We start from the raw sequence: 22,728 nt of genomic DNA, 5'->3' as shown, positions 1-22,728 counted from the left end.
ACACATTCACACACTGATGGCAGGAGCTGCCATGCAAGGCCGTAACCACGACCCATCAGGAGCAAGGGTGAAGCGTCTTGTTCAAGGACACAACGGATGTGACGAAGTTGGTAGAAGGTGGGGATTGAACCAGGAACCCTCAGGTTGCTGGCACGGCCCCTCTCCCAACTCGCTACGCCATCCCCTGGCACCTGCTGTACATTATTACACTAACCTGTCTGGCTCGCTGTGTACAAACAAAACATGAAATGTGGGCTAATACTTTACAGATACTGTTATATGATTATGGGTGCTGAGTCCTGAAAAGATGGTACTTTGAATTGGATCAGTGCCTACTGTGTTTGGCAATAGACCAGTTAGTATTATAATTCAACAACAACTCTGCTCCACAAAACCAACCAGTTTTAAAAGCAGGCAAAAAGTGGTTTGACGATGGGTCCTAAGAACAAAATCTGTGCAAAATTTTGACCAAGAACCATCAATACATGTTATATAGATAGACAGATAGTACTTTATTGATTCCTTCAGGAGAGTTCCCTCAGGATATAGACCAAAATGAAGTGTTTTAATAATAGAAAATAAAAATCATGATATGACACCTTTAATACCTTGACGATATTGTACCATCAGAATGTTGACATTGTTACATCCCTAATACATGTATAGAGAATACAGTAATAACTGAATAGAAATAATAATAATAGAAATTAATCATGATTAATCACAGCTGCTACTGAAATATTGCTAAACTTATCTGTGGTACTTTTGTGAACAACATTGCCAGGGGTATACTTTACCAGCATTGTTTGTCGTCCACTACTTGTTGTCGATGTACTACACTAGTAGTGCTCTTGCAAGCGGCTACCTCAAAAACGTGTTTTGGTTTTGGACGATATTTTAAACTAGTTGTGCTGCGATGAGAGGATTCGCCGCTGCAATATATGCAAATGACTTTGGTAAATCCCATCGGGGTGTATTTTGAAGCAAAATGTGCAATCTGTCAGTCTCATCATTCATCTGTGAACATACCATCAAATGCTGTCTTTTAGGTAACCATTTGTGGTTAAAAAAATGTTTGCTTCAAAAAAAAAGATTAAGCTACCTTCATTTATGATTAATACAAATGGTTTGTATTCTATCTAACCTAAATAATAAATATAACTCGTTTGAGGTGCTTACTATGAGGTTTGTCACACCGCTGCCTCTCCACCTGGCTGTTATCTACCGTCCCCCAGGGCCCTAATCGGACTTCATCAGTGAATTCTCAGAGTTCGTTGCTGATTTAGTGACAATATAATCATAATGGGGGACTTTTATATCCATATGAATACCCCATCGGACCCTCAGTGCGTGGCGCTCCAGACTATAATTGATAGCTGTGGTCTTACACAAATAATAAATGAACCTACGCATGGCAACGGTAATACGATAGATCTAGTGCTTGTCAGGGGTGTCACCACCTCCAAAGTTACAATACTCCCGTATACTGTGGTAAATTTTAAATGTGCTCTATAAATAAAGTTGATTTGATTTGATTTGACTAAAGTAATGTCCGATCATTACCTTATAAAATTCAAAGTTTTGACTCATTGTCAACAAACTAATAATAATAATAATAACTACTATAGCAGCCGCAACATTAATACTGCCACAACGATGACTCTTGCTGGCCTACTGCCTTCGGTAATGGCACCATTCCCAAATTATGTAGGCTCTATTGATAACCTCACTAACAACTTTAACGACGCCCTGCGCGACACCATTGATAGTATAGCACCGCTAAAGCTAAAAAGAGCCCCTAAAAGGCGCACCGCATGGTTTACAGAAGAAACTAGAGCCCATAAATTATCATGTAAAAAGCTGGAACGCAAATGGCGCGCGACTAAACTTGAGGTTTTCCATCAAGCACGGAGTGATAGTTTAATAACTTATAAACACATGCTTACCTTAGCTAAAGCTTAATATTACTCAAATCTCATCCACCTCAACAAAAATGATCCTAAATTTTTGTTTAGTACAGTAGCATCGCTAACCCAACAAGGGACTCCTCCCAGTAGCTCCACCCACTCGGCAGATGACTTTATGAATTTCTTTAATAAGAAAATTGAACTCATTAGAAAGGATATTAAAGACAATGCATCCCAGCTACAACTGGGTTCTATTAACACAGATACGACTGTATTTTCGACGGATACCGCCCTCCAAAATAGTTTCTCTCTCTTTGATGAAATAACATTGGAGGAATTGTTAAGATGTGTAAATGGGACAAAACAAACAACATGTTTACTTGACCCATTTCCTGGGAAACTTATCAAGGAGCTTTTTGTATTATTAGGTCCATCAGTGCTAAATATTATAAACTTATCACTTTCCTCTGGCACTGTTCCACTAGCATTCAAAAAAGCGGTTATTCATCCTCTACTCAAAAGACCTAACCTCGACCCTGACCTCATGGTAAACTACCGACCGGTGTCCCACCTTCTGTTTATCTCGAAAATCCTCGAAAAAATTGTTGCATAGCAGCTAAATGAACACTTAGCGTCTAACAATCTCTGTGAACCCTTTCAATCCGGTTTCAGGGCAAATCACTCTACGGAGACAGCCCTCGCAAAAATGACTAATGATCTACTGCTAACGATGGATTCTGATGCGTCATCTATGTTGCTGCTTCTTGATCTTAGCGCTGCTGTCGATACCGTCGATCATAATATTTTATTAGAGCGTATCAAAACACGTATTGGTATGTCAGACTTAGCCTTGTCGTGGTTTAACTCTTATCTTACTGAGAGGATGCAATGCGTCTCCCATAATAATGTGACCACGGACTATGTTAAGGGTTCGGTTCTTGGCCCTGCACTCTTTAGTATTTACATGCTGCCGCTAGGTGACATCATATGCAAATACGGTGTTAGCTTTTACTGTTATGCTGATGACAGCCAACTCTACATGCCCCTAAAGCTGACCAACACGCCAGATTGTAGTCAGCTGGAGGCGTGTCTTAATGAAATTAAACAATGGATGTCCCCTAACTTTTTGCAACTCAACACTAAGAAAACGGAAATGCTGATTATCGGTCCTGCTCAACACCGACACCTATTTAATAATACCACCTTAACATTTGACAACCAAACAACTACACAAGGCAACTCGGTAAAGAATCTGGGTATTATCTTCGACCCAACTCTCTCGCTTGAGTCACACATTAAGAGTGTTACTAAAACGGCCTTCTTTCATCTCCGTAATATCGCTAAAATTCGTTCCATTTAGTCCACTAGCGACGCTGAGATTATTATTCATGCGTTCGTTACGTCTCGTCTCGATTACTGTAACGTATTATTTTCGGGTCTCCCTATGTCTAGCATTAAAAGATTACATTTGGTACAAAATGCGGCTGCTAGACTTTTGACAAGAACAAGAAAGTTTGATCATATTACGCCTATACTGGCTCACCTGCACTGGCTTCCTGTGCACTTAAGATGAGACTTTAAGGATTTACTACTTACGTATGAAATACTACACGGTCTAGCTCTACCCTATCTTGCCGATTGTATTGTACCATATGTCCCGGCAAGAAACCTGCGTTCAAAGAACTCCGGCTTATTAGTGATTCCCAGAGCCCAAAAAAAGTCTGCGGGCTATAGAGCGTTTTCCATTCGGGCTCCAGTACTCTGGAATGCCCTCCCGGTAACAGTTAGAGATGCTACCTCAGTAGAAGCATTTAAGTCCCATCTTAAAACTAATTTGTATACTCTAGCCTTTAAATAGACCCCCCTTTTTAGACCAGTTGATCTGCCGTTTCTTTTCTTTTCTCCTCTGCCTCCTCGCCGGGTTATTCCGGTTCCGGTGACCAAGGATGAAGTGCTGGCTGTCCAGAGTTGGGACCCGGGGTGGACCGCTCGCCTGTACATCGGTTGGGGACATCTTTGCGCTGCTGACCCATCTCCGCTCAGGATGGTCTCCTGCTGGCCCCACTATGGACTGGACTCTCACTACTTTGTTAGATCCACTAAGGACTGTTCTTTCACAATATTATGTCACTCGACATCCATTGCTTTCTGTCTCCCCTAGAGAGGGGGGGTTACCCACATATGCGGTTTCTCATAGTCATTCACATCGACGTCCCTTATGTGGGCTCTGTACCGAGGATGTCGTTGTGGCTTGTACAGTCCTTTGAGACTTTTGTGATTTAGGGCTGTATAAATAAACATTGATTGATTGATTGATTGATTGATATTGCAGTGGGTCTTTAACTTTTCTCACCAAGTACCACCTCAAAAACACTTGGCTCTCCAAGTTCCACCATAATGACCAACATTAAAATACAGTAGTGTAGTTGGCCTAATTCAGGGGTGTCAAACTCGTTTTCATTGAGGGCCACTCGCAGTTATGGTTACCCTCAAAGGGACGCTTTTAACAATGAGTAATATATGAATATACATGTATATATACAATACATTACCAATATATTTTTTTACATAAGCTGCAAAAAAAATATTTTAAGTTTACTTTAAAAACTGGCAGCTCAGTCACCAGAATTTTACAGTAAAAGCAGTGAGTTTTTTTTACAGCATATAAAAAAATTAAATAAATAGAATGGAATGGAAAAACAATACCACTGTTTTTAGCGGTAAAATTCAGAGTGGCCAGTTTTTTGTTTTTTTACCGTAAAACCTTGTTGTAATGTTTTGTTTTTTAATGTTTTAGTGTCTTACTGTATATGGAAAAAAACAATACCAAAGTTGATTATATGGTAAAAAACTCAGTCGGCGGAATTTAACCATAAAATCTACAATTTGATTGATAATTTGTTTGGAAATCATAAGTCTAGCAGATATTTAAGTATACTATTTATCTTTATTTTAACAAAAAATATTTTTTTAATACATGACAATATAATATTTTGATTTTGATAATATTGAATTTTAAAAGACATGCAATTGCATGCAGTACATGATTTTTAATGTCAAAAGGGAAAGAACAAATATATTTAGTAAGAAAAAGATCCAGTACTATGGAATGCCCTCCCGGTAACAATTAGAGATGCTACCTCAGTAGAAACATTTAAGTCCCATCTTAAAACTCATTTGTATACTCTAGCCTTTAAATAGCCCCCCTGTTAGACCAGTTGATCTGCCGTTTCTTTTCTTTTCTCCTCTGCTCCCCTTTTCCTTGAGGGGGGGGGCACAGGTCCGGTGGCCATGGATGAAGTGCTGGCTGTCCAGAGTCGGGACCCGGGGTGGACCGCTCGCCTGTGCATCGGCAGGGAACATCTCTGCGCTGCTGACCCGTCTCCGCTCGGGATGGTGTCCTGCTGGCCCCACTATGGACTGGACTCTTACTATTATGTTGGATCCACTATGGACTGGACTTTCACAATATTATGTCAGACCCACTCGACATCCATTGCTTTCGGTCTCCCCTAGAGGGGGGGGGGGGTTACCCACATATGCGGTCCTCTCCAAGGTTTCTCATAGTCATTCACATCGACGTCCCACTGGGGTGAGTTTTTCCTTGCCCGTATGTGGGCTTTGTACCGAGGATGTCGTTGTGGCTTGTGCAGCCCTTTGAGACACTTGTGATTTAGGGCTATATAAATAAAGATTGATTGATTGATTGATGAAGCATTTTATTAACGCATATTATTTCCAGGCTTTCGCGGGCCACATAAAATAATGTGGCGGGCCAGATTTGGCCCCCGGGCCTTGAGTTTGACATCAGTGGCCTAATTATTCATTACAATCAAGGCAGAGGTTTTTTCTTAACATGCAAAATTAGCTTAATAAAAAACATGTTAAATGCCTATAGATTCCTTTCTTGAGGACAAGACTTTATGTTGGTGTATTGCCCTATTCTGATGACTTGTATTGATTGGAATCAGACAGGATTTACAGTAGTACTGATAAATTCCACAACTCCGAAAATACATTGTGGAGGGAAAAAAGTGGTTGTTTTTTTTGCTTCTTATTTAATCCAGTTTCCATACTATTATTTATACACTTTACAAGAAATACATTGGAGGCTAACTCTGTAGCTCGCTAGCTTGTGTGTGCTAGTTTTCTGAGACCTTTATTTTGTTAACGCAGGCAGGATGGAGCAGTATGTGCATTGTTCTTCAGTCTTCACTCATTTCACAGCGAGTCTGTGTTGAAATAAAAAGTGTTTGTCACGTTCCTGCCTGTCGGCTTTGTCTTCATACTGAGCTGGCAGCAACCAGTGGTCATCTCACACAACCCTCGGTTGTCGCGTATGTCAGTCGAGTGACAAATGCGTTGTCATAGTAAAGATTGATGATAGGTAATGTCTACTTTTTAATGCCTTGCGATCGACCCACACCCTCCGAGATCGACCGGTATGTCACAATCGACGAAATGGACACCCTTGCTCTAGCACGGGGTCGGCAACCCATGGCTCTAGAGCCGCACGTGGCTCTAGTGGCTCCCTGGAGATTTTTAAAACATGTATGAAAATGTAAAAAAAATATTATATTTTTTGTTTTATTTTGATTTCTGTAGAAGGACAAACATGACACGATCCTTCCTAATTGTTAGAAAGTCCACTGTTCACATTAATTATGCTTCACTGATGAGAGTATTTGGCAAGTGCCGTTTTGTCCTACAAATTTTGGCGATCCTTGAAGTCCTTGTAGTTTGTTTACTTTCAACTTTGTCTGCCACTTCCACAGAAAGACGTGTTTTATGCCACTCCTTCTTTGTCTCATTTTGTCCACCAAACATTGTATGCTGTGCGTGACTGCACAAAGGTGAGCTTTGTTGATGTTATTGACTTGTTGGAGAGCTAATTAGGCATATTTGGTCACTGCATGACTGCAAGCTATTCGATGCTAAGATGCTATTTAAGCTAGCTGTGTGTACATATTGCATCATTATGCCTCGTTTGTAGGCATATTTGAGCTCATTTAATTTCCTTTACTTATATCCTCTGTGTATTTAATTTATATTTGCATGTCTTATGACACATTATCTGTATGTAATATTGGCTGCATTTCTGATCATTATTTGTGTGCCGATATAGACCACCGCAAACGTTGCCCAGCCCACAAATATCGTCATAAATCCATTAGATTCTAGTGACTAGAAGAAGACAGCCTGTCGTTTCCTTTAACTTGGACACACACATCAATACCTTTGGCCATTCTAAGCCAGTAATTTCCAGGAGTTATCTCACCCTCTGAGAAGCTTTCGTTTTACTAATGTTTTCAAATGTTGTAGAAATGTGTCGAATAAATATTTCAACATTTCTGTCAACAAAGATTTGTGTCAGCCTGCGACACAGTAATTTTGATAGTAGGCTATTATTGCTAGTATAGACACTTACATCATGTGTTGCCTTCATTATAACACTTATATAAGGCTTTTAATTTTTTGCGGCTCCAGACATTTTTGTGTCATTTTTTTCGTCCAATATGGTTCTTTCAACATTTTGGGTTGCCGACCCCTGCTCTAGCAAATTCAGTGTGCCAGCGGTATTTTATTTAATTAAGTTCTGTATAAACAAGCAACGCACTGTTTCACCTATTGTAATTAACTAAACAATGACTAATTGACTGGAATCAATGATGTTAAGGAATGTGCAAACAAGAAAAGCTTGGGCCACAAAACTAAAGCATGTCAGTTGAGGGCAATACATGCTGTGCAAAAGAAAAAAGTTTGAATAAATGGAAAGAGATTTAGCAAAGGACAGCTGAGTGGTTCAGTGTCAACGAGAGATTTGGCACGAGCAGAGACTTAAAATAAAATGATACTTTACATGGCATTAAAAATGACCTAGAATACCATTTTGATGTGACAGCTACAGTACTACAACAAATAACGATGCCACAGCTCTGTTTAATACATAGAAAAACCAAGGCTTTGTGATGAAATTCATCATACCTCACCATAAGTCTCTTACAGACACACACCCGCCCACACACACAAGAGATTCTTACTTGGCCTAGTTAGGGTTTGCAGGGGGGGTAGTTGCAAGTGTGATCATTTCTCTCATATGCATGTACTTGGTTGCATATAAAGCATGAAAAAACGAGTTCACAGGAATGTCACAAACTCGTATGATCGCAGTAGTTGTGACCTCAAGATGCGGGGACAGGAGACGACGTGCAGTTAAAAAGAGTCTTTATTCACAAAGCAGTAGTGCAGCAGGTAAGTGCACAGGAAACACAGGAAACGATCAATAACCATGAGTGGTAAGCAAAGTACCGGATTATAAGGCGCACTGCCGATGAGCCGGTCTAGTCAGGTCTTTTTTCATACAAAAGGCGCACCGGATTGTAAGGCGCATTAAAGGGGTCATATTATGATTTTTTTCTGAATTTAAAACATTTCCTTTTGGTGTACATAACATGTAATGGTGGTTCTTTGGTCAAAATGTTGCATAAATTATGTTTTACAGACCACCTTCAAGCGGCTTTTTGACGGACACTTCACGATGCGCCGTTTTGTGGGCGGTCTTATTTACGTGGCTCACACAGCGTCTTCTCCCCGTCATCTTTGTTGTAGCGGTGTAGCGTGCAAGGACGGGAGTGGAAGAGTCAAAAGATGGAGCTAACTGTTTTAATGACATTCAGACTTTACTTAAGTCAACAACAGAGCAGCATCTTCTCATCTGTGGCTCACTAGTGCAATAACAACGCAGGCCGTGCGCAACCCGAGGGTCCCTGGTTCAATCCCCACCTAGTACCAACCTCGTCATGTCCGTTGTGTCCTGAGCAAGACACTTCACCCTTGCTCCTGATGGCTGCTGGTTAGCGCCTTGCATGGCAGCTCCCGCCATCAGTGTGTGAATGTGTGTGTGAATGGGTAAATGTGGAAGTAGTGTCAAAGCGCTTTGAGTACCTTGAAGGTAGAAAAGCGCTATACAAGTACGACCCATTTATCATTTATTTATAAATGTGTCCTGTGAAAAAACGTCCGACCGGAACTCTCTAATAACTACATTTCCGTGGGTGAATTATGTAAACCCACTACAATGGTAGTTTTTAGCGCTTCCATTGCGACATAGAAGTTATAACTTTATACTACTTTATATTAGAAATGGCAACAGCGGAGGATGAATGTCCCATAACAAGAAGTTAGAGAAAAATAAGAAGCTCGTCGACTACAGCATCTGCACGGACTACGGTGGCGGACGTGCGCACATTTTCAGGACTTATGCAGATCTCAAATACACATCAGCAGGTACCAGAAGGTAAGAAAAGTTGGTTTTGCATAATATTGTGAAACAAAACGCCAGATAATATGTCTGCTAATGGGTGCCATTTTGAGGTCCTTATACACACACCATAGTAATACTTGTATCGCTGACTACGGTAGCCGTAATGGGCCAACAAAAAATGAGAAAATGAAAGGATTTTAAGTGTGCCTTATAGTCCGAAAAATATGGTCATAATCCAACCCTGTCTGAAGGCAGGACTGGCATATAAAGACGCCTGATTGGCAACCCGGAAAAAGGTGCCCAGATTGCCAACCAGAGACAAGTGAGGATGGCAGCACTTAAATTCAAGCTCTTGAAATAGTCTCATTCATTTGTTTCATAGTTTGTTATGTTATTAACATTTTATGATTGCTAACCAGCCCCCTCACCTTGTCAAAACCTCCCCAAAGCAGTCCCAATATTTTGTGCTGGTTTGTGCCCTTGAAATGGTTGTGATGTTTTAGTTTCTGAGTTATTACAGTTTCTTTTATAGGTCAATCAAAGATCAGCCAGCCCCCCACTTTCTCCAAATGATGTCCAAATTAAGCCAAAATAGTTTCATGTTGTTGGTTTGTGTCATTCAAACTATCAATTGTGTTGCTATAAGTTATGAGTTAAAGATTACGATACTGAAAGTGACGTCACAACTTACAGTAGTCCCAGAACTTGTTTTCAGTTATTCTTGCCATGTTAGTATGCTATGTTCTGCCTCCACTTTTAAAAAGTTTCTTCTCGTTTGATTTTTAAAACCCCACGTAGTTCTGTTGTTTCAGTAGATACACGAGTCATGTCACCGTCACAGGAAGAACTTCAGGAAAATATTTTGCTTTTATAGCTTTGGCACATTTCTTCCATATCAGTGACACTAATATAAGAGAGGATATATTTGTATGTATCCCACAATGGGGAAATTACATTGTGGCAGCCCAGGTTTTTAAATACAGGAGCAGAATTAAAAACTAATGAAAAACAGAAAAAAATAGTAATAAATACTACAAATTGAGCACTAATATGTATAAATAAAGGATAAAAAAAAACCACTGAAATCTGTATTGCACATTAAGAAAAAAGATCCCAGTAATCACAAAAGTGCATTGTAAAGTCTTATAACTGTGGGTAGAAAGGACCCGCTGGCGCGTTCCATCTTGCAATGTGGAAGTAACAGTCTAATACTGAAGGAGCTACTCAGGGCCTCCACAGTGTCGTGCATGGGGTGAGAGGGATTGGACATTGCGGATGTCAACTTGGTCAGCCACCTCCTCAATGCTGAGGAGGATGGAGGCAGCTCTCTTAATCAGTCTGTCCTGTCTGTTCCCCCACCCCAGCAAACGACAGCATAGAACCACAGTGTCATAAAAGGTGCGCAGAAGTGAACTGCACACTCCGAAGGACCTCAGTCTCCTCAAGACTGCCTCAATGTGCAAAAATGTTTGTGCAATTGGAACATCAAATAACAATTGAACATTCAAAGATGCATGCAGAACAAATATCAAAGTAAACACAATAACTATAAATTGTGAGAAAAAAATATCCAGTCCTTTGTGTACAACACAGCATGTGGGCAGATCCTTGTTTTTCCTGATGCTGCTTGTACACCACTTCTCAGGTCATCATAGAGCTCCCAGACACATTGCTCCCCTCACCGTCTAGGGGGTGATCAAGGGTGATGGGTCAAATGCAGAGAATAATTTGTGTGACAATCATTGGTACTTTAACTTTAACATGCAGTAGGATACAAAATGTCCAAGAACATCCTGGGTCAAGGCTGCCCGAAAAGCAATGACTGCCCTCAATGTGAAGGTCTGTCCTTGGAGCACCATGTTTGGAGGGGAATTCACACAAGGGAAATCATCTCTTGTGGACACCCCTTTGTACTGGAGTAGCTGAGAAATGGCTGCCAAGGTAAGTGTCAATCTAAACAAGTTCACCCAGACTGTAAGTGTGGTAACACTCCCTGCACATATACTATTTCCTGTTTTGGTGTCTTCTCTGATTGGCCGGAGGCAGTCCGAGTCAGGAAGGCTGAGTCCTTCTGCCAAAGCATTCGCAAGATGATGCCAGAAGTCTGGAGGACACCAATGGAGGTAGAGATGAATGCAACCGTCCTTGTGCTTTGTTTGCTTAGGTTGCAATACGGTGAAGAACATTATTGTGACAAATAATCACTTGCAATGTTTTGCAATGTTCTCTGTATCATAGTAGAGATGTTGCAGTGTGCATCTATTTGTAGCCTACCAGATGTTGGACAGCAGTCTTTCCCTCTCTACGCAGACCTGTTGGGTCACACCCTGTGTGGCGATGGCTCTTATCAGTTATTGAACTGGTTGCTGTGTTTGTTGAAACTTACAACATTTCCAAAAGAAATACTGACACAGAAAGCTCTACATAGGCTCTGACAAAAGGGATCAAATGCACAAGAGACGTTTCATTTACCGACTTTAAGAAGCTGCTGATGGTTTACATGTTTTATCAATTGCAGTTTAACTTTTATCCGGCCTGCAGATGGAACAGCATGTAAGCATTCTGGACAAGAAGAGAGGTATGAACTCATCTTCATTTTTAAGGGTTGAACATCTTTTCACGGCTTCTTTATCTGTTGGGCGCGTGTTCGTGGCAGCATCAGATTCCTCGCAGCATCCGTTCCTCTGTTCTCTTCGACAGTGGATGCAGGGTTAATGGCAGAACAAATCTGCATGTTTCCTTCTTGAAGGAAAGATGGCGAGCAATACGACGATCCTGTTATGATCCGCTGCCCGGATCATATTTTTGTTTACGTTTTCGAGGCACTTTTGTTTTTTGTTAGTTTTGAACTCCTTGAGTGCCTGTTTGTACACCTGAGTTTGTTGCCATGGCTGCTTATTGTTTTCACCTGCCGCGTGTGTTCCCGACGCGCACCTGTTTGTCATCACTGACAATATTATTTAAGCCTGCCTTTCCTGTCAGTCTGTCTTGCTTCCTGGTTTGTTTTCATACAACAGATGACGACTTTTGTTTCCTGCTCTAAACCTGCTAGCTTCCACGCTAGACTCCTTTTTACCTTCTAGCTCCCACGCTAGCTCTTTTAGTTTTTGCCTTCCGACGTTTTTGTTTGTTCCAGTATAATTTATTTATTAAATAAATCCTTTCTTACCTGCATGCTGTGTCTGAAGCCCGTCTGCATTCCTGGGAGAACGAGCCCCGCATCATCATGCGCCCCGGTCGTCACAGATCCACCCTTATAGGTAAGTTTTCATGTTTGAAAATACCTTGTTTTATATTTTTTAACTCTGCTTCAACTGTGGCTGAAGTTGCAGTGACGCTGGTGCTGCGGAATAGTGACACCATTATTCCTATCCAGGTGGTAAGTAACTTGCAAGTCGTATTATATGGGGAATAATCTCAAGGAGGAAGTGGATGCTATCGCGATCCCCATCAGCCATAGCAAGTGACCTGCTCTCGTCACATTTTTCAGTTACCCACTGTTGGACGTCAGTCTGTATCTGAACGTATGCATTTACTTGTTCCTGTTCTTCACCCTTGTCATCTGGAATGGCGACACACTCTCGTGCAATTTGTGCTTCATGGCTTCCTCCCACCCCCAAAGACTTTGGGATATGTTGATTGGCAACACTAAATTGGCCCTAGTGTGTGAATGTAAGTGTGACTGTTGTCTGTCTATCTGTGCCTTCTGCCTGAATGCAGCTGGGATAGGCTACAGCACCCCCTGCTACCCCGGGACGGACAAGTGGTAGAAAATGGATGGATGGAAGGTATTGTATGCACCTTTCTGATGCTAAAAAGGCTCCAGAACTATCAATACCTTCGGCTTCAATTAACGCCACAATAGTGATAGCACGTAATAGTTATTTTGCATGCTCCACAGATTGTGATTTAAGAAGCTGTGCTAAAGAGCTCACAAAAAATATATTTTCCTTCAGGCAGTCCCAGTTGCAGATCATCTTGATGCAGTGTGAAACATCCAACCAACAAGGCGATAGTTTTGCATTTTGTTTACCCAGTGAAATGTTAAAGCATTCATTGATGTAACTTTTCAGGTCAGGATAAAGAGTAAACACCTTCACAAGAGCTCCTAAAATCACTCATAACTTCATTTGGAACAGGTGCACATGCACAAATCCATTCGAGATGAACGTCATATTTCTCCGACAGCATTTGCGCCACTGGGAGACTGCTACTGCCTGTCAGAACACCATGATACAGGAAGATATGGCCGAATAAGCCATTTGGCCTTGTCAGTTTTCTTGCAACTGATCCACTTGCATCAAAAACATACTGTCTGGTGAGTTTTCTTTATGAAAGTCTTGTACACATGCATTTGTGTTGGACTCCAGTAATGACAGAAAAACATGTCCAGTCCAATGTCTCTGATGCTACCACTGTAACGTGAACTATATTTTAACATCAGCAAGGAAAAACATTGGATTTCTGTCACCTAATTAAAAATCCCTCTTTTCAATTTTTGCTTTGCGCAGTGTGGCCAAATTGGGCCGATAAGTTGGCTCTGGATCTCCAAAGTTCAAAAGCTTTTGTGATTGCCTCCAGACATTGGGTTTCATCCTGCCTTTGTACAGTTCTGTGGCTACCTGCATACACACAAAAAACACTTTGAACAGCCAGTGTTCAGGGAGTCATCTGTGTTTTTGATGCAGCATTTGAACACCATTAGACTGTTATTTGAAGGCCCTCTGTCACATGTTAAATGAAGATGAGTCCAGGTGCCAGGCTTCAAAATTGTATATTCCCTTTTTTTTTGCTTGATACTGTTTGTCTTTGTATTGAGTTTTTTCTGGAATTAATTTGATCCATTTTATAAAAGGACATCAACCTGAAAAGCTTGATGATGAAAGAGAAGCTGAAAAATCTGTTTATCAATTGTTGCAGGATCACTTGTGTGATGACTCTAGCCTATCGCTGACCAGATGTAATGTCTGTTTAATGTAACAAAAGTGTACAGGGCATTTTCAGTGATGCTGTTTCCCAGCTGGTCACGCAGCACCGTCCATGCACTGTGCTATGTTTCCATTTGAGAGTAATGGAATCCCTGTCTACTGCTGAATTTTTAGTTTTAAGAATAAATAAATACAATTGGCATCAATTACTTAACTTCTGCAATGTATTTTACTACCAATCAAAGTGTGTTTGTACCCAATGTGGAGCCTCAATCAAATCACTAGAAATTGTATCCATATAGGTATCGATAAATCGTAGAGTAAATACAAATGTAATGCAAGTTAAAAAACTTACATACTATGTATTACATGCATAAGTAGGTAAAGATTACCCATGTTCATTTATTTGCAAATTAACTTCTATTTAGGTCTATTTTGCATTTGCAAATTAGAATGTGCAATGCTAGCGTAAATTAGAAGACTAATTAACCTTGCATTTCTGCATTATCAGTGTACATTAAGCTTTGTATACAACATTAGTGTTTAAACATACTAACATCGGCCAAAGATGTAATTTGGAGGGTTGTATTTACTGTGCTGGAAAAGTAAAACTTGCAAAAACTGCGTTAAAACTTTTAAATCCACAGGTGTACCAGTTTATCTACCGCCCCCCCAAAGGCAGTGGAACGTAGTTCATGGTAATCATTTGAGAAGTAATCAATCAATCAATCAAATTGCTGGCCGGCCTGGCTGCGTGGGGCAGGTGGTCCCTTATTCCCTAGGCACCGCACCTGCTGTTTGGGGTTGGGTTCTCTGGGTGGCTGGGGCCGTACTTTGGCTCCCGCACACACTGGGAGACATATATTGTACATACAAATTCACGTACATTACCAAAATGTATATCAATACTTTTTGATACATTTCCAAATAAAGGAAACTACAAAAAATGTCAATATTCGCTTTATTTTAACGGAAAATCTTACAATACAATAAACATATGTTTCTTATTGCATTTAAAGAACAATTTTCCAAGGTTCAAATATAAATTTAAGGACATTAAACACATTGGGCTTTTCTTGTTGCACTCAAAGAACAATTTACAATTTTCCATATGACATATAGTCTGACATATTCAAGGATTAGATTAGAATATACTAAAAAGCTTTACTGACATTATGTTAAATTATTCATGATTTATGGTTGCAAATCCTGGTATGTGCTTTAAGAAAAATATAATTACTAGTAAATACTAAAAACAAAACTAAGGATAAAAGTACACAGATAAGCCATGTAGCAGGTAAAACACACATTTGTTAAGGATCAAATTCAGTCATTTCACTTGCATTAGTTGACGCTAGATGGGCGGTCTTAACTCCGCTAATATTTAACATCAAGCCAAGCAGCTGTGTGCGCGTCTACGTAATTACATGTTATGTATCTTCATGTGCACAACAGGGGAGCTGATTAACTTATAAGAGTAGCGAATGTGTGTTTGCGAGAATGGCAACGTGTTGGCTGAGTGACGTCAGTGAGTGAGTGGGCGAGTAAAGAGAGAGAGGTAATGCGTGCACTGCGCAGTAGAAGGATTAACGGGTCCGGTTGTGTCCTGGAGGGAACGTCTGCCCTGTGGTCTTCGACTACGGTCTGCACTGGAGCTGAACAGCAGGCCAGGTAACAACTACATTATTACCTGTCAGTCTTTATAACTCCTTGTGCAAATCTTATTGGTTAAATGTTTACTTAAGTTTGAAGCAAAGGTGGTAGTAATAATCGCCACCTTTGGCAAGGCATGTTTTAAAGCAGAATTTGCAGCGCGGCGCCTCCCTGTTTAAAGTGTCACCTTTATCGTTAGTTTTGAAGCCCAAATACCTTCATATTGTACTTCAGACACCCTCTTTATCAACCAGTAGAATTGAGTTTTTTGCCATTCCTCCTCTCCAAGACGTTATTGCTTGTATGCACTTTGTGTGTGGGTTTTGACACGCTCAACATGCGCCTTAGCTCTGCAGTCACCGCCGCACAGCGGCATTGGGATGAAAGAACGGTACCGGTACTTTTTAAAGGGAGTATAGTACTGATTTCAATTAATTAGTATTGCTGTACTTTAATAGTACCGGTATACCGTACAACCCTAATACACACATACATTAATTCATCCATACATACATACGCTCACGGTACATAAATCACTGTACAAACATGCACACATACTGTACATAAATATGCATACATACACTCATGCATATAATTGAATCAAACATATATTAACGTTGTTTTCTTAAGGGAAACTGGATAAAACACGGCACACTGACAAAGCTTAACTATTGATACTATAACAATCTACAAGGTTAATACAGTTTGCTTCTTGTTCTTCCCCTCCATTTATCTGCTTTTTTTTGTAAATCAAGTAATCATTACATATATGTATTGTTGCATTTGAAACAATTGTATAGTTGACAATAGAGGTAATTGTTATTATTCATTATCAATAGTGCTATTTCTATTGGTATTTTATTGTTCCATTTATGGTGCAATTATGTTCATCGTCATTTCTGTGTTATTAATATTTACTTCACTAACTGCTTCTATGCTATCACCTTTCGTATCATATTTGTACATATCATATTTGCTGATGCTGTTCTGTTGTGGTTGTTATTGTTGTTGTTGTCTCTCTGTTTATCCCCCTGTTTTCCCCGCAATTTCCCCCTCTGTCTTCCTTTTTCAATTTTTCTATCGCCTCCTGCTCCCGCTCAGCTGCGGTAATCATTAATATAAATCCATTTAATAAAGTCAAATACAAATAATGTCATGAGGGCAGTTCTCCTGCTTTTTTCCCTCTTGGTTTCCTACGCCCCTCCCCTCTTGTGTCTGTAAGTCTCCTACTCTGTCGTTAGTTCCAGGTGTGCTGCCAGTCATCCGAGCCCACCTGTTGCTAATCAACCACCAGACTTAAACCCTGGATCTACACTCAGCCGGTGCCAGTTCGTCCGTTGCCTGCGGTAGAATCTAGCCACGAGCTCACTTACTCTGACCTTTGCCCTGAACCTTTTGTAATTCCTGTTTTTGTATTTCCTCAGGTGAAGGACAGATTTGGACCCGCTTTTCCTGGAGCTGAACTTTTGTTACAATTGATTTATTTTCTCCAGTGATTTTTTGTTATTAAATAGAGACTTTTAAGGATCTGCACTTGGATTCTTACTTTTTTTTTAAACCACAACAGAACGAACTGGCCATGATGAATCCAGCGGATCTTCCCCTTGATGAGGACACACCTGCGACAATCCGAGAAGCCGTTTCGCATCAAGGCATCCTGCTTGGCCCCCATGAACAGACACTACGCCATCTTGTCCAAGGGAATCAGGACCTTGTATCACAGACGAGTCAACTAATGAACCAAATGTCTGTCTTGACTAAACAACTTTCATCCACAACCTCTGCCCAGTCACCTTTGACCCCTGCCTTACCTCACGCCTCTGCCACAACTCCTGAAGTTCCCGTGCCTAACCCTGAGCCTTTTCATGGGGACCTGAGCAGCTGTCAAGGCTTTCTTCTGCAGTGTTCCAACATATTTTTACTCAGGCCAACAACCTAAGTCAAAGATTTTGTTTATGGTTGGGTTACTGCGTGGCAAGGCGTTTACATGGGCAGAGGCAGACGATTCCCAGAATCTACTGGCACTCAGGAGATTCAATGACTTTGTTGAGTGTTTCCGACAAGTTTTTGACCGCCCAAATTATGCTGGCAGTGCAGCAAAGCGTCTCCTAACTCTACAGCAGGGAAGTTGTACTGCTGCAGATTATTCTGTAGAGTTTCAAACATTGGCAGCTGACTCAGGATGGAATGACAAGGCACTCATGGAGATTTTTATTAAGGGTCTTAATGAACTGCTAAAAGATGAATTGGCTTGCAGAGACGAAGAAGCAAGTTTCAGTTCACTCATTTCATTGGTGATTCGTTTAGACAACCGTTTACGTGAGCGCCGCCAAGAGAAGACTGGTCAGTCCAAATTTCCTCAAACTGTTCACAGGGTAGCAATTAAAGTCGCAGAAATTCCCCGTCCTACCCATCCTGCGGATACTGATGAACCCATGCAGCTGGGCAGAGCACACCTGTCTCCTGAAGAACAGCAGCAACGCAAGAGGCTAGGTCAGTGCCTATATTGTGGGGGATCGGGTCATTTAATTTCCACTTGTCCAGTCAGACCAAAAAGACCGAACTCACCAATAGCTCTGGGAGTATTGGTGAGTTGTACTGACATACTGTCTAGTCCCAGGTTGTTACTTCCGGCTACCCTTAGTTTGGGTCAAGTTTCCCTACCCCTGTCTGCGTTGAACGATTCTGGTGCTGAGGATAATTTTTTAGATTTTGAGTTAGTTAAACAGTCCAACATCCCCGTTCAGGCACTTAAAACCCTCATTAAAGCTAACTCTTTAAATGGGCAAGTTTTGGCTAATATTACTCACTGTACTGTCCCGCTTACACTTTGCCTCTCTCAAAACCACCATGAAGAGATTCAGTTTAAGTTAATCTCTTCCCCTCACACACCACTCGTGCTGGGACATCCTTGGTTGCGTTTGCACAACCCCACCATCGATTGGTTACATGGTAGAGTCACAGGTTGGAGCGAGAATGGTCACATTAATTGCCTTCGCTCTGGCTTGGTGTCAATTAAGGGTGGTCCTTCTGAGCCTCTTGAAATTTTGAACACCCCCTCTGACCCAGTGACCATTCTCCCTTCCACTCGCTTAGTTGCAGCCGTTACTTGGGAGATCGAAGCAAAGGTTAAGGCTCAACGCAAGGAACCTGATCCAAGTAATGGACCCAATAACCGTCTCTATGTGCCCAATTCTGTCCGTCCTCAAGTGTTGCAATGGGTCCATACTGCTCAATTTTCCTGCCACCCTGGAGTAAGTCGCACACAGAACCTGCTCAAACGTCGATTCTGGTGGCCTTCAATGAATGCTGACGCACGGAAGTATGTCCTTGCCTGATCTGTCTGCGCCCGAAGCAAGTCTTCACACCGTCCACCCTCTGGACTTCTCCAGCCGCTCCCCTTACCTTCTCGACCATGGTCTCATATTTCTATGGACTTTGTCACAGGACTACCACCGTCCCAAAGTAATACAGTTATACTTACTATTATTGATCGATTTTCCAAGGCCTGTCATTTTGTGGCTCTACCCAAACTGCCGACAGCATTTGAAACCGTAAATCTCCTTGTTGATCATGTCTTTCGTCTACATGGACTGCCTATGAACATTGTTTCAGACCGTGGACCACAATTCACCTCTCAAGTATGGCGGCTGTTCTGTAAGTCAATTGGAGCGGCAGTCAGTCTTTCCTCTGGTTTTCAACCCCAAACTAATGGCCAGACGGAGCGGGCAAATCAGGAGCTGGAAGCCGCACTAAGATGCGTGGCAGCAGACAACCTGACTCAGTGGAGTGCCCATCTTCCCTGGGTCGAGTATGCCCATAACTCTCAATTGAATTCTGCCACTGGTTTGATCCCCTTTAAAGACTCTCTTGGCTATCAACCGCCACTATTCCCTGAGCAGGAACAGGAGTTGGCCGTGCCATCTGTCCAACATCATCTGCGTCGGTGCCAAAAGGTATAGAAGGACACACAAGCTGCTCTCCGATGTACGGCCGAACGCAACAAGATGGTGGCTGATCGTCGCAGAGTTCCTGCTCCAGCCTATCAACCAGGACAGTTGGTATGGTTATCCTCTCGAAACATCCCCCTAAGAACTGAGGCTCGTAAACTCTCCACGTTTTCTTGGTCCCTTAGACTTAGACTTAGACAAACTTTAATGATCCACAAGAGAAATTATTCAACACAGTAGCTCAGTTACAATGATGGAAAGTATAAGGATGGAAAGGACAATGCAGGTATAAATACATTAACTAGCGTATAAAAAATCTAACATATAAACGAATATATACATAATATGTGTACAGTATATTATATATACAGATATGTTATATTATGTCTATAACATATATACAATATATACCAATGACCATGTACAATATTACAGTATATACAGTATATGTGACCGGAGCAGCATAAAATAGAGAGTAGATCCAGCAGAAAATAGAAAATAGACATTATAAACATTATAAACAAAGAGAAGTAGCTAACATAGAAGGTGTTAGGTAATAGGCAGATTTCATGTATTGCTATATGGTGAGTGATTATACAGCTGGATGGAGTGTGGAATGAAGGAGTTCTTGAATCGCACAGTGCGGGAAGGAGGCTGAAGGAGCCTGTTGGAGTATGAGCTCCGCTGTCCCTTAATTGTCAGGTGGCGTGGGTGGGCAGGATTGTCCATGATGGCCAGCAGTTTGTCCAGTGTCCTCCTGTCCCTCACTGACACAAACGCCTCCAACTGCGTAACAATAGTTTGGCCGGCTTTCCAGATCAGTTTATCAATCCGGTTTGAGTCCCTTTTGCTGGTGCTGCTCCCCCAACAAAACACTGCAAAGTACAGGGCACTGGCCACAACAGACTGATAAAATATCTCCAACAGCTTGCTGCACACATTAAAGGACCTAAGCTTCCTCAGGAAAAAGAGTCTGCTCAACCCCTTCTTGTAAACAGCTTTGCAGTTGTCCTTCCAGTCCAGTCTGCTGTTCAAATAAACTCCCAGGCACTTATACTGCTCCACTACTGCCACCACCCGGCCCTGGATCTTGATGGGCTCCACCGGGGTCACGCTCTTCCTGAAGTCGATGACCAGCTCCTTGGTCTTGTCCACATTAAGGACCAGATGGTTCGCCTGAGACCACTCCACAAAGTCAGCGATCAGTGTCCTGCACTCCAATTCCTGTCCCTCTCTGATACGCCCGACCACAGCAGAGTCGTCAGAGTATTTCTACAGATGACAGGACCTTGAAATGTACTGGAAGTCTGAAGTGTACAGGGTGAACAGGAAAGGAGACAGGACGGTCCCCTGTGGAGCACCTACACCACTGACCACAGTATCCGATGGGGAGCTCCCCAGTCGCACAAACTGGGGCCTGTCAGACAAGTAATCAGTGATCCAGGAGACAATGGATGAACTGACACCCATCCTGGGCAACTTGTCACTCATCAGAATTGGTTGAATGGTGTTAAAAGCACTGGAGAAATCAAAAAACATGATCCTCACAGAGCCCTTCCCACCATCCAGGTGAGAGTGAGCATGATGCAGCAGGAAAAAAATAATAATGTAACAAAATCAACTAGAGAAAACCAACACACCACCCTGCATGTAACAATAGACTGGCTGATGATTGCAGGTTTTTAAAGCCATCACCCAGTCCATCAGCATCACCCCAACACTCAGACACCGCTGTACCTGTTTCCCCCACAAACCCCCACCGCTCCCCTGCTATACCACTTTTATTAAGGTTATTACAATTACTGTACAACTTAATAAATCAACAATGCATAACTTAACATATACGGATGCATTTCAATAAATCTGAATATGGTGCATCACATTATTTCAGAATCAATTCAGGCTAAGAGACTAATTAATGCCTCTGAATATTTGTTTAGTTAATTTCTAAACGTGCATTCAAGTGTAGTATGCAAATTTTCAGCAAACGAGCAGGGTAGAGCTAGGTGCATGGCGGATACAACGTTTTCACTTGCTCTGAGCGGAGTGGAAAATGAAATTATGCACAGTGCGTACAGCTTGTATAAAGGGGACCTTCACTTTTGGGGAAATTTGCCTATCATTCACAATCATTATGAAAAACAGGATGATATATATATATATATATATATATATATATATATATATATATATATATATATATATATATATATATATATATATTTTTTTTATTTTTTTTTAATTTTTTTTTTTTTTAATAATTGACTTTTATTTTATTTTTTTAATTAATGCATTCTAACTTGTAAATAAACTTAAGTCTGCTTACAATGGAGCCAATAGGAGGTATTTTAATACGCCTATAAATCCCAATAACCATCCAAAAACCGCCAACAAAACTCCATGCACATTTAACGAGTTGAATATTAACAAAGTATTAGTGATACTGTTATTATAAGCGCTGACGCAGACAAACAATTTGCAGCAACGCATTGATCACTAGCTTGTGTAACTATAATAATAATGGATTAGATTTATATAGCGCTTTTCTATCAACTAGACCAGGGGTTGGCAACCCGCGGCTCCGGAGCGGCATGCGGCTCTTTGATCACTCTGATGCGGCTCAGCGGCATACTTGCCGCCCCCCCCCCGATTTTTCCGGGAGGTTTCCGGATTTCAGTGCCTCTCCCGGAAATCTCCCGGGGCAAACATTCTCCGATTTTTACCCTTCAACAATATTGAGGGCGTGCCGTGATGGCACTGCCTTTAACGTCCTCTACAACATGTCGTCGGTCCGCTTTTACACCATGCTATCTGCGTGCCAGCCCGGTCACATGTAGTATGCGCCCTCTGCTTACACACGTAAATGACTGCAAGGCATACTTGGTCAACAGCCATACAGGTTACACTGAGGGTTGTGATATAAACAACTTTAACACTCTTACTAATATGCGCCACACTGTGAACACACACCAAACAAGTTGTGTTACGGTGCGGATGTAAAGTTGTTTAAATGGGCACCCTCAGTG

The 22,728-nt window shown here is 41.5% G+C and overlaps 1 protein-coding gene across 3 annotated transcripts in view; it reads right to left on the bottom strand.

Annotated features, from left to right (window-relative positions):
* Positions 1-22,728, bottom strand: part of epha7 (eph receptor A7) — a 205,492-nt gene that overhangs the window by 117,610 nt on the left and 65,154 nt on the right. The window contains exon 5 of one of the 3 annotated variants that reach the window (XM_061927750.2): positions 9,627-10,856. The exons of the other annotated variants lie outside the window; for them this stretch is intronic. Within the exon in view, the coding sequence (XP_061783734.1) occupies positions 10,813-10,856 (44 nt within the window). The 3' untranslated portion in view covers positions 9,627-10,812. Of the gene's footprint in view, positions 1-9,626; positions 10,857-22,728 lie in introns of those variants that run through there. 3 annotated transcript variants of the gene reach the window in all.

This window comes from Nerophis lumbriciformis, linkage group LG34 (genome assembly GCF_033978685.3).
Source record: "Nerophis lumbriciformis linkage group LG34, RoL_Nlum_v2.1, whole genome shotgun sequence".
Classification (NCBI taxonomy): Eukaryota; Metazoa; Chordata; class Actinopteri; order Syngnathiformes; family Syngnathidae; genus Nerophis; species Nerophis lumbriciformis.
Note: the sequence above shows the minus strand (reverse complement) of the source record. Positions and strands in the feature narration are given on the sequence as shown.